The 13,163-nt window shown below is 49.2% G+C and overlaps 1 protein-coding gene across 2 annotated transcripts in view; it reads left to right on the top strand.

The window, feature by feature from the left end:
* Nucleotides 1-13,163, top strand: part of IFT122 (intraflagellar transport 122) — a 75,955-nt gene that overhangs the window by 16,968 nt on the left and 45,824 nt on the right. For both annotated transcript variants that reach the window (XM_006132833.5, XM_006132835.5), the window contains 4 exons: nt 66-268; nt 677-814; nt 2,207-2,371; nt 9,860-10,057. In XM_006132833.5, coding sequence (XP_006132895.1) covers nt 66-268; nt 677-814; nt 2,207-2,371; nt 9,860-10,057 — 704 coding nt within the window. The remainder of the gene's footprint in view (nt 1-65; nt 269-676; nt 815-2,206; nt 2,372-9,859; nt 10,058-13,163) is intronic.

Genomic DNA, 13,163 nt, shown 5'->3' with positions numbered 1-13,163 from the left:
TGGTATTAAATTGTTTCAGTTTGGCCCTACACATTACTACACTTTCTTATGTTCTTTCTTTTCAGTTAGAATAAAATGCAGAGAACTTGTAAAGAAAATTGCAATCTACAAAAATAGATTAGCAATCCAGCTTCCAGAAAAAATCCTGATTTATGAATTATATTCAGATGATTCCTCAGACATGCATTACCGTGTGAAGGAAAAGATAGCAAAGAAATTTGAATGCAATTTATTAGTTGTATGTTCAGATCACATTATCTTATGCCAGGTATGTACTTGAAAAATTAAACATAACTTTGATAAGAAAAGGGTTTAAAAGGGCTGGCAAAATAAGATTAGCATACTGAAAATACTGTAATGGATTAGGCAATTAAAATACAGCCACCTGAAAAAATATTCTAGTGGTCTGGTTATAATGTGCTATGGGATCTTTTGGGATAACAGGTGGTAGAAAAAGGGGATTTGATATTTTCTACTTGCTATCATGAATCTTTAAAAATATATTTTGTCTGCTAGAGTGATCTGACATGTATTTGGCAGTCTCTTGTATGTGCCTATTGAGGCAGGCATATCTGGATAGATGTGAATACACTTGAAAGTGGAATGAATTCCTGTTTACCAATGTTTATTATATTGTACATCACAGGTATTTTTTTTTTGTTTGTTTTTGTTTTAGGAGAAAAGACTACAATGCCTCTCATTTAGTGGTGTTAAAGAACGGGAGTGGCTGATGGAGTCTCTCATTCGTTACATTAAAGTAATTGGTGGCCCTTCTGGAAGAGAAGGCCTCTTAGTCGGTCTGAAGAATGGCCAGGTAATGCTTTGATTGATTTTTACCTTATTTATTTAAAAAAAAAAAGTACAAAGCAAAATCTATTTTACTGTGTTGAAGAGAACAGAAATACATAAAGCTGACCCCAGAAGTAGAAAAGACTTATAACCTGAAGTCTATGGACCCAAGCTAAGTTCAATCCTGAATCAGAAGACCCATTCATTTATATTTGTTGTCTGTGGGCTCACGTTCTTCCATTTTAGCTGCTCGTTTGTAGGTTACCCACAGAAGACAAAATTATTCCTCATTGCTTATGCTTCATAGATGGACCTCCAAAAAAGTGAATATACTGAAAAGGGTTCTCTACAGTTTACTGACAAATCCACAGTTGACTGCCCCAATAAGAAATGGACCTTTTGGAATTTGTTTTATAGCATATGATGAACAGGTGATTCACAGCATTCCAGTTTTTGTACAGGGGAGGAAGCCAGGATGGAGTGCTAGTTAAGTAATTTGTGGTGCTCCGAAAGTGTTGGTGGGTAAGGGAAGGAGTAGAAGGTGTGGGGCTCCAGTACACCAATGTGTGAGAGGCTCACTGTTCTTGGTTGCTCATCACTGCTGTAGGATATCATACAATTCAAGTGACAGCAGAGGCTAACTGTTTCTTTGTAGTTCTGGAGTTACATAGAGCTTACAGATTACAAAAGCAGTGAAAGTAAAGTGTTTAGGTTGTTGCCATAAGTGGTCTTTGTAGTATTTATATACAATGATGCTAAGCATAAATAAATGTGTTAATGTAATTGTTCAACAAGTATAAATTGAATCTCCCTGATTCAGCACCCTCAGGACTGGTCACCAGGGAATCTGCTGAATTAGGGTATGTCAGTGCTTGCCTCTCTGTTCCCGCCTTCCCCTGGGGTCCAGTGTTTCAGCTGCTAGGGCACTGCCCTCCGGGGACTCCACTGCTCTGGCTCACCTGGAGCTCCACAGCTCTAGCCCACGGGCCTAGTGCGTGCAGGGACTCTGCTCCTCTGCTCTGTGGCTCCATTCTTCCCTAGTCCAGCCATGCTTCTGGCCCCAGCCCACAGTTTTCCCCTGTGAGTGCCCCAGCCCCAGCCCTCCCATGAGGCTGCTGACGATGTTGGACCAGAGGTGTTGCCATATGAGGGAATTCCAAAATAGAGAGTGCCAACATGTAAATTGATACCAAATCTATGCTGTCTCAATTGTTTTGTTTATATTAGCTTGCAAGAAACAAGTGTATAAGTCTTCAAAAGCATTCTCAAACTGCTTTAGTTTTTACACATTTTTAATATTCTTCATAGTATGTATTCACAGTCCTATTTTCAACCTCAGAGTTAATATCCACTATTCTATTGCTAATTTTAGTAGCTGCAACTTTGACTGACTAACTTTAATTTCAAATATGTCCAGATTCTGAAGATATTTGTGGACAATCTTTTTGCAATTGTCCTGTTGAAGCAATCCACAGCTGTGCGCTGTCTCGATATGAGTGCATCCCGAAATAAGCTGGCAGTGGTAGATGAAAATGATACTTGCCTAGTATATGATATTCATACCAAAGAGCTGCTTTTCCAGGTAAGAAATTAAAATCTTTAAGTCCTAGGGACTCAGAATGTGGTTTTTGTTTCTTACATTCAGGAAACATCCATAATTATTACACAAATAAAAATCAACTGTGGAATTTTGTAGATTCTAATATGTTATGCTCTATTTAGAGAGTGTTGTTTAAGGTAAGGAAGGAAGTAGGAGCCAGAAGATTTGTGTTCTTTACAAACCTCATTCATGCACTTGCTGTGTCATCCTTAGCAAGTCACTTGGGGCCATGTAATATTTCTTTTGAATTATTGAAGTCAGTAGGAATTTTACTGTTGATTTCAGTGGGAGCAGGATTAGACTCTAAGCCACTTCTGTGCCTCACTTTCTCTCAATATAAAAGGGGATAATAATACTTCTCTGATATGGAGTTTAGCATAGTCCCTCTGTGAGACTTAATCCATTAATATTAGTAAGGTATTTTGAGGTACGTCCTCTGATAGAAAGTGTGAAGTATTAAAATAGGACCCCTAGGATTCTTTTAATGCCAGAAAGTAAAACTAGAGATTAAATTATTCTTCTTCGAGTGGTTGCTCATGTCCATTCGAAGTAGGTGTGCACACCGTGTGCACCGCGTCTTCCGGAGCGTTTTCCCTAGCGGTACCTGTAGCGCCGGCAGGGCGCCCCCTGGAGTGGCGCCGCCATGGTGGGGCATAAGTACCCCTGCCGGCGCTGCCCCACCTCTGTTCCTTCTTACCGCCGTGACGGTCGTTGGAGCGTCTCTATCTCTCTTAGTCTCCTAGTTAGTTAATGGTTCCCATTCTCACATTTGTTTGTAAATAGTTCTTGTAGTTAGATAGTTAGGTTCTTTGTTTTGTTCCTTCCCCCTTGGGGGTAAGGAATGCCAGGGCCGCAAGGCTTCAAGACGTGCGCTGACTGTGGGAAGTTTATGCCCAGGGGCGACCCACTCGACAGTTGCCTTAAGTGTTTGGGTGAGGCTCATCTGGCAATTGCCTGTAAGATCTGTAAATCCTTTAAGCCCCGTATGAGAAAAGAAAGGGTTTCCCGCCTGAAGCTTCTCCTCATGGAGACAGCGCTTCAACTGGTGCCGCCGGAGCAACCTGCGGTGCACAGCGCACCGGCTTCCACGCGGGAGGCTCCTCACCGGCACCGTGCGTCGGTGTCGAGGTCTCGGCACCGGTCTCACTCTCCTCCGTCCAAGAGGGTGAAGAAGTTACGCGGAAGGTCCCCTTCAAAGAAGTCAACTTCGATTGGGCTCCGCGGCGCGGACTCACCGGTGCACGTATCTCTTCCGGCGCACCGTCGGCGCAGAGGAGGCCTCGATAGTCCTGGTCGCCTGCCTTCACACCGCCTGTCCACGCCGGACACATTTGAAGCGGCGCAGGACCTTATTAGCCTCACGACCTCCCCTCCATCGTCGGTTGACTCGGAAGGATCGAGGTCACCCTCGTCGGAGGCTCAGCTGGCTACGACTTCGCCCCCGCATGGCCCAGGTCGGCATGCTAAGGTGGCTTATGCGTCGGGACCACCCCATGTGGGGTCAGTACCAATCGCTACTACGGCACCCTTCTCAACACCGTGTCGTCAGTCTCAGGTAGCTTCGAGCCGTGCTTGAACTTCGCTGCAGCTGAGCTCCTTGCCAGCTCCCCGCCTGGCGGTACCGGTGCCGTATCTCCGTAGCCGTGTGGCGTCCACTCAGGCACCTCTCTCCTCCATGGCGGACACCCAAGAGCCGGCATCCGTCTCCGTGCCTTTATCTGCACCGGCATCAACGCAGTGGTCTCTTCCGGCACCGGGCCTCAGTACCCCAGTGCCGCATCTGCCAGTCACAACTCAACCGGCACCGGGCCTGGCACCCCAGTGCCGCAGCCAATGGCGGCAACTCAACCGGCACCGAGCCTGAGCACCTCGGTGCCACAACTGCTGGCGTCCCAACATGCACCGGGCCTCGGCACCCTGGTGCCACAACTACTGGCGTCTCAACCAGCATCGGGCTTAGGCACCCCAGGGCCACAACTGCTGGCGACTCAACCAGCTCCGGGCCAGAGCACACCAGTGCCACAACAGCTAGCGACGCAACCAGCACCGGGCCTGAGCACCCCGGTGCCACAGCTGGCTGCTTCGCATCCGGTACCGCAACTGGGTGCTGCAGAATTCTCGGTACCGGGGCTGGGTCCCCTGGTGCCGCAACCGTCAACGAGCCTTCTGGCACCGGGCATGGGTCCCCCCGTGCCGCAGATTGCCCGGCCCCACCGTACTCATGTGGGCAAGCCTGAATCCATGACCAAGTTTGCCCTGCATTCCTCCTTGGCTCCAGCCTGCCGGAGTCCGATTACTTGTCGGACTCAGATGCCGTTTTCATCCGATCGGGGTCCTCGGGAGCATCCTCGGCCCACAGGTCTATGTCCAGGCACCGGAGGGACCACAGTCAGCAAACGTGGCCTCTGCACCCGCAGTGGCCTTTTTGGACCCTCTGGGTCTACCATCAGTGGCAAGGTCAGCTGCCCCCCTGTCTGGGGTCGGAGGCTTCAGGGCACTGTTCCCAACCGTCGGCGTGCCTGTCCCGGGCCCCTCCCTCCCATCTTCGGGCGCCGCAACCGGATCCAGCGGCACCGCAGTCACCGGCACCAGAGGCAGACCCATCGGGGGCACAAGTTGCTCAACCGGCACCACAGTTGGTGACAACCGCTCCTGTGCCAATTCAGGAGTCGTCGTCGTCTCTGGACGAGGCACTAGCAGACCCGGCACCAAGTCTGCCTTCAATAGATGCCCGCACGCACCAGGATCTGCTCCGGCACATGGCTTCCAACCTGGCCGTTCCGGTGGAACCTGACATTGAGGACACGGATCCAATGGTGGACATCCTTATGGAGGACACGCCTACGCGGTTGGCCTTACTGCTCAACAAAACGGTGTCAAAAATTACTAATGCCCTGTGCAACCTTGACCCCTACCTTAAAAGGGGTCGAGAGGCGTTATTACGTCCTGCACTCGGGGCATGAATACCTGTATTCACAGCCCATCCCGGGGTCCTTGGTCGTGCAGGCCGCGGCCCAAAAGGAAAGACTCCCTCAGCCCGGTCCCTCTCCAAAGGCGAGAGAGCCTAAGCGGCTGGATCTGTTGGGGCGTAAGGTTTACACCACAGGGGCACTACAACTCCGCATCGCTAACCAGCAGGCAATGCTAAGTAGGTATGCTTTTAATACCTGGCAGGCCGTCGAAAAGTTCAGAGACAGACTCCCGGCGGAGGACCGTCAGGAGTTCGCGGCCATTGCCTCGGAGGGTAAAGTCATTGCGCGAACCGCTCTCTAGGCATCACTGGACACTGTTGATTCGGCAGCCCGCACTATGGCGACTGGTGTCGTTATGCGTCTCGGGGCATGGCTCCACGTCTCGGGAATTCCCCCGGATGTGCAACATACGGTCCAGGACTTGCCCTTTGAAGGCAAAACTCTGTTCTTGGAGCACACCGACTCTAGGCTCCATACCCTAAAGGACACAAGGTCCACCTTAAAGCCCTTGGGCATCCACACGCCGGCCCTGCAGCGTCGGCAGCTGCTCTATAGGCAGCAGGGGAGAGCGCAGTCCCAGGTTCCCCGTGGGGATTACTGGAGGAGCTGCTCCCAGGCCTCCGGTGGAGGTTCCGGGGCGGCTGTGCACCCCCAGGGGGATGGGGTCGACGTTGTCGCCCCAGGACCAATACCCAGCGGGGAGGTCCCCACGGTCCTTCCCATCAGGGCAAGCCCCAATTTTGACGCCCTTTTCGAGAGTCCTGTACCAGTCCCCCGCCCTGGCCCCCCGTTTGGGGCTAGGCTATCCCTTTTTGCCCATGCATGGGCTCTAATCACATCGGATGCCTGGGTTTTGAACATAGTAAATGGAGGCTATTCTATCCCATTCCTGGGCCCACCGCCCTCAAAACTCCCTTCTCTGTCCTTAGTAAGGGACACCCCTCACGAACACATCCTGTGCCAGGAGGTGTCTGCGCTCCTTGAAAAAGGGGCAATAGAGGAGGTTCCTCCGCATCTGCGAGGAAGAGGTTTTTACTCCCATTATTTTGTTGTCCCCAAACCGAAGGGAGGAGTCCATCCCATCTTGGACCGCTGAAATTTAAACAAGGTGGTCATAAAACACAGGTTCAGAATGGTGACCTTGGCCTCGGTCATCCCAGTGCTACAGTTAGGAGACTGGTACGCGACTTTCAACCTCAAGGACGCGTACTTCCATGTGGCGATCAGGCCCAGCCACAGGAAGTTCCTCAGGTTTATGGTGGGCCAATACCATTTTCAGTTTACGGTGCTCCCCTTTGGTTTGTGTACGGCACCAAGGGTGTTCACAAAATGTATGGCGGAGGTTGCCGCATTTCTCCGCAAACAGGGGGTGCACGTGTTCCCGTACCTCGACGATTGGCTGATCCGAGGTCGCTCGTACGAGCAGGTAGAAGCTCACGTGGCACTCACAAGAGCTCTCTTCCTAAGGTTGGGGCTCATGATAAACATCGAAAAGTCATCGCTGGCCCCCTCCCAGCAGATAGAATTCGTGGGAGCCCTCCTCGACGCAAAGGTGGCAAGAGCGTTCCTGCCCAAGAGCAGGTTCCTCTCCATAGTGGAGCTGATCTCAGGGTTAATTCAGTCCCCTATCATGACCCCTTGGGTCTGCTCCAGGGTCCTGGGCCATATGGCGGCGTGCACGTACATGGTGCGCCATGCCAGAATGAGAATGAGACCCCTGCAGGTGTGGTTGGCACAGGCCTTCAGCCAATCCAGGGGTCTTTGGGACTCGATAATCACAGTGCCCCCAGAAATTCTGGACTCCCTCCTATGGTGGATCCAGGAAACTGGTACGCAGTGGGGTTCCTTTTAGTGCCCCTCCCCCCTCCCTTACGCTGGTCACCGATGCGTCCGACCTGGGCTGGGGAGCACACCTAGGGCAGTACAGGAATCAAGGCCTCTGGTCCCCCTCCAAACGAACCCTGCACATAAACGTCCGGGAATTGCGGGCAGTGAGGAGAGCCTGCGAAGCTTTTCTGCCAAGGCTCTCTCACCGCTTGATCCTGGTTCGTATGGACAACACAGCAGCGGTATTTTATCTCAACAAGCAGGGTGGGGCTCGCCTCCCCTCTGCAAATAGGCCCTGTGACTCTGGCACCTGTGTCACGCACGATATCATGCCGCAGGCGGAATACCTCCCGGGGTGCAAAAACCTGCTAGCAGACACGCTGAGCAGATCCTTTGGAGCGCATGAGTGGTCGCTCAAGGACTCTGTTCTCCGTCAGGTTTTCTGCAGGTGGGGTTATCCCCGCCTAGACCTGTTCGCCTCGGCACACAATGCCAAGTGACGGAACTACTGTTCCCTGCTGGGGCTGGGGAAATATTCCCTGGGGGATGCCCTGACGACCGTGTGGCCAGAGGGCATTCTCTATGCTTTTCCCCCGTTCCCCCTAATTTCCAGGGTGTTGACCAGAGCGAGGACATTTTGGGCCTCGATCATTCTCATAGCCCGCAGGTGGCCCAGGCAGTTCTGGTTCCCCATCCTAGTGGACATGCTTACCCAAGATCCAATAGCACTCCCTCCAGTCCGGGACCTGCTAACTCAACCTTGGAACGAGGGGATCGTGGTTCACCCGGATCTCCGGTCTCTCCACCTAACGGCCTGGTTTATCCGTGGTTGAACCAACCTGAAAGGGAATGTTCCCAGGAGGTCCAGATGGTGCTGCTCAGTAGCAGGAAACCCTCTACTAGATGGTCGTATGCTGCCAAGTGGCGGCGCTTCTCGTCTTGGGCGTCCCGGAGAGGAGTACACCCGTCCTCGGCCCCTATTCCAACTATTCTTGACTATCTTTTCCAGCTTCGGTCTAGTGGCTTGTTCTTTTCCTCTATCAAAGTCCATGTGGCATCTCTCTCCGCCTTCCATACTGGTACGGCAGGAATCTCCCTTTTTTCTAACCCGGTGGTTAAAAGGTTTCTTACTGGCTTGGAAAAGTTGTATCCCTCGGTGTGGGTCCTGCCTGGGACCTCAATGTGGTCCTCCACAGGCTTATGTTACCCCCCTTTGAACCGCTGGCCACGTGTTCCCTGTAGCACCTTTCGTTGAAGGTTGCTTTCATTGTGGCCATTACATCGGCTCGAAGGGTGTCGGAACTAAGGGCGCTTACTGTAGACCCACCCTACCTTGTTTTTTCACATAGCAACGTAAGGCTACGGCCTCATCCAGCCTTCCTCCCAAAGGTGGTGTCACCATTCCACCTGTCCCAGGAGATGTATCTCCCGTTTTTTTCCCCAAAACCTCATGCCTCCCCTAAGGAGCGGGTGCTTCACTCCCTGGACGCTAAGCGGGCACTGGCGTTCTACATTGACAGAACCAAGCCATTCCGTAAATCCCAACAATTGTTTGTTGCGTTTGGGAACAGGGTGAAAGGGTCGCCTATTTCAACTCAAAGGCTATCAAGATGGGTGGTGCAATGCATCACAGAATGTTATCAACTGGCTGGTAAAACCCCACCCAGGGTGAAGGCACACTCTACCAGGGCACAGGCGTCCTCGGTGGCTTTTGGTGCCCAGGTACCAATCACGGAAATTTGCAGGACGGCCACATGGTCTTCCCTTCACACATTTACAGTGCACTATGCGCTAGTACAGCAGGCGAGGGAGGATGCAGGGGTGGCCTCTGACGTCCTCGAATCTGTAATGTAAATATGTAGATATGTCCTGTTGTCATCGTTCTTAATATGTGCCTTATCAGTGTTGGATTGTTCGAATAAATCCATTTATTGTTCACCTCTCTTCATGACTCTGGTGGTATGACTGCTTCTATCCCTCCTCCGTGGGGTTAGCTTGGTAGTCACCTACTTCGAATGGACATGAGCAACCACTCGAAGAAGAAAAGAACGGTTACTTACCTGTAACTTGTTCTTCGAGATGTGTTGCTCATGTACATTCTACTTCCACCCTGCCTCCCCTTCGTCGGAGTATCCGGCAAGAAGGAACTGAGGTGGGGCAGCGCCGGCAGGGGTACTTATGCCCCGCCATGGCGGTGCCACTCCAGGGAGCGCCCTGCTGGCGCTACGGGTACCGCTAAGGAAAACGCTCCGGAAGACGCGGTGCATGCGGTGCGCACACCTACTTCGAATGGACATGAGCAACACATCTCGAAGAACAACAGTTACAGGTAAGTAACCGTTCTTTTCTGATAGCTAAGAACCAGTGTCTGTCTGTGGAAGGAATTTAATTTTAATGTGTAAGTAAAGGTAATGAGAGAGATACATAGGAAACATATTAGGCACAATTATAGCAATTTAATAAGCATAAAACAAGTGCTGTGAAAATGTGTCAATATTTTAAACTTTGAAGTACCTGTACTTTACTAAATGTAAAGAACTATTGTAAAAAATACTTTATACAGGATATAACAATCAGTTGTCTTAGCTGAAGGACAGTGATTGCTTGGGGAAAAGATCTAATTTTGTCTGTTGCACAGTAATTTTAATCACCCGTATAATATGCTCATTAGGAACCGAATGCTAATAGCGTGGCTTGGAATACTCAATGTGAGGATATGCTTTGCTTTTCCGGAGGGGGTTACCTCAACATCAAAGCTAGTAACTTTCCTGTCCATCAGCAAAAACTTCAAGGCTTTGTGGTGGGATACAATGGCTCCAAGATTTTCTGTCTTCATGTTTTTTCTATGTCAGCTGTTGAAGTTCCTCAGGTAATGTGTAATCTAATTAACCCATGTTTTGTGTTTTCTGAACAATAAGGTTTAAAAACAAAAACATTCTGAAATTTGTCAATTTTGTATTACCATAATCAATGTAATCAGAACGCGTAGTGTATTCACATCTGTCAATACTGTACCTTTTGTTGATCTGTGCAGTTTAATATGAATGCAACAGTTCTCACTTTAAGTTTTTCCTTCTCTTTTGCTGAAGTGTGCTCTTGCATTATCACAGTCGTTCCTCTCCCCATTTTATTTATTAGTGCGTTTACTTTAAAAGTAGTGAATTATAAGGACAGTGTGGTTTTGTTCAAACTTACTTTGTCTTCTGCTTCTGCATGTCTTCCCCCTCCATACATATTTTTCATGTTATTTTTCAAATGTCCATGTTACACCCAGGCCACATACTCTCTTATTAACTTACCTTCTGTTTGTTCTTTTGGATATGTTTAAGCAATATAAATAAGTGTTGAGCAATAATTTTTGCAAGCGGGCCACTCCAACAGTTAGGTAAGTAGTCAAGGGCCACGCTTTTCTATGATCAATGACCTGTCTTGTGGCATCTTAGAGACTAACAGATATGTTAGAGCATGAGCTTTTGGGGGTAATAAAACCCATTTAATCAAATGAGTTGGAATGGAAATTATAGAATCCAGGGTCGTCATAACAGCAAAAACAGTTACTTATCAATTGTAGGACCAGTGTTAATGAAACTAATAAAGTCAGTCTGGATGTGTCTCATTCATAGCTTTTGATATGGAAATGTGAATATCAAAGGCAAGGGAAATTGCCTTTGTGGGGCATTAACCAGTTAATATCTTTAAAAGTTGATAGTGTTGAACTTGTAAATGAATTCCAGTTCAGTTGTCTCCCTCTGTAATTGGGTGATAAAATTCCTTTGTATAAGAGTGGCTGCTTTAAATCCATTATTGATTGTCCAGGGAAGTTAAAATGTTCCCCATAAACCCATACCCATGAAAGCTCTAATATATTTGTTAGTCTCTAAGGCTACATCTATACTGCACAGTTATTTCAGAATAAGCTTTTCCAGAATAGTTATTCCGAAATAGCTTATTTCAAAATAGCACGTCTACACTGCAGGAAAGCCTCAAAATTAATTTGAAACAGGCTTCCCTAATGTAGATGAGCTATCTCGATTTAGAGCCCCAGGAGGAATAACTTAGAATGGCTCTGGTGAGGGGCTATTTCGAAATAGCGGAAGTGGAGCGTCTACACAGCCCATATTCCGAAATAACTATTTTGGAATAAGTGGTGTTCTTCATAGAATGAGGCTTACAGAAGTCGGAATAAACCGTCTATTATTTTAAAATTATTTCGAAATAACGGAATTGCTCTGTAGCTGCTTGCATAGTTATTTCAGAATAATGGCCGTTATTCTGAAATAAATAACTTTGCTGTGTAGACACACCCTAAGGTACCACGGGACAGCTTGTTGTTAGGGACAGAGAATAAGATGGAGAATATCTTAATGCCTCTATATAAAACCATAGTAAGCCCACATCTTAAATACTATGTAAGAATGTGGTCGCCTCATCTCAAAAAAGATATACAGGTTGAAACTCTCTTAACCAGGATTCTCTGGTCCGGCAACATCCATGATCCAGGATGGATGTTGCTGGACCAGAGAGTCCCAGTGGAGGGCCGACAGTAAGGATCCCTGGGGGGCCAGCAGGGCAGTGGGCTGCATGCAGGGAGCTGATGGCAGGGCCACCCAGCATGTGGTAGCAGGGATGCCCAGCGGGGTTGGGAGACCTTGCGTGTGGCTGCCCAGTGGGGGCTGGGAGCCCCAGCGCGTGCAGCTGCCCGGGGAGCCCCTGCATGTGATGCGCGGGGCTGCTCATGGAACCCCGTCATGGCTGCTCAGAAAGCCCCGGGATGTGTGGCTGTCTGGAGTCCTAGCACACAGGGCGTGCGGGTGCCTGTAGCCCTAACACTAGGCTGCCTAACGGAGCCACAGAAGCGATGACTGGCCAACGGGCCAGCAGGGCAAAGGGACCAGCAGGAGGTAGGGGAGCCAGCTGGGAGGCCAGTGGCTGGACCAGGGGGGCCAGTGGCAGGGGTCCAAAAATGACCTCCCCGGGTCTGGCACAATCCCTCATGAGGGTGCCAGACCAGGAAGGTCCAACCTGCACTGGTATTGGAAAAGGTTCAGAAAAGGGCAAAAAAAGAAAAAAATGAAAAATGATTAGGGGTTTGGAATGGGTCCCATATGAAGAGAAATTACAAAGACTTGGACTTTTCAGCTTAGAAAAGAGGAGACTAAGGTGGGGGGATCTGCTAGACAGCTATAAAATCATTACTGGTGTGGAAAAAGTGAATAAGGAAAATTTATTTATTTGTTCCCATAATATAAGAACTAGGGGGTCACCAAATGAAATGTATAGGTAGCAGGTTTAAAATAAACAAAAGGAAGTTTTCTTCATGCAGCGCACAGTCAATCTGTGGAACTCCGTGACAGAGGAGATTATGAAGACCAGAACGTTAACAGGGTTCAAAAAAGAACTAGATAAATTCAGGGAGGTTAGGTCCATCAATGGCTATTGGCCAGGATGGGTAGGAATGGTGTCTCTAGCCTCTGTTTGTCAGAGGCTGGCAGTGGATGACAGGAGAGGGATCATGTGATGATTACCTGTTCTGTTCACTTCTTCTGGGGCATGTGGCATTGGCCACTGTCGGCAGACAGGACACTGGGAGAGATGGACCCAGTATAGCTGTTCTTATGTTCTTTTTAAAGTTACAGACTAAAATGGCTATCCCCTGCGACTTTTCTGTGATATTAATGGAGGGGGTGCAGGGTCTGGGATGGAGGTTGGGTGAAGGAGGGAGTTGTGACCTGGTCCAGAGAATGGGATTCAGGAGGGGAGTGCAGGGCTGGGAGGTGGTTTGGATGCAGGAGAGGATTATGATGTGGGACGGGGTATAGGAGGGGATGCAGAGCCTGGGAAGGAGTTATGAGCAGGGGTAAGGGTGTGAGAGAGAGTGCATAGGGTTTGAGTAGTGAACTGGTGCATGAGTTAGAGTATAGGAAGGTATGGGGGGGTTAGGTGCAAGCTTTGGCTGGTAGGCACTTACCCTAGGC

This window comes from Pelodiscus sinensis, chromosome 11, assembly GCF_052426305.1.
Source record: "Pelodiscus sinensis isolate ZL-2025 chromosome 11, ASM5242630v1, whole genome shotgun sequence".
In the NCBI taxonomy this organism is placed as follows: Eukaryota; Metazoa; Chordata; order Testudines; family Trionychidae; genus Pelodiscus; species Pelodiscus sinensis.
Note: the sequence above shows the minus strand (reverse complement) of the source record. Positions and strands in the feature narration are given on the sequence as shown.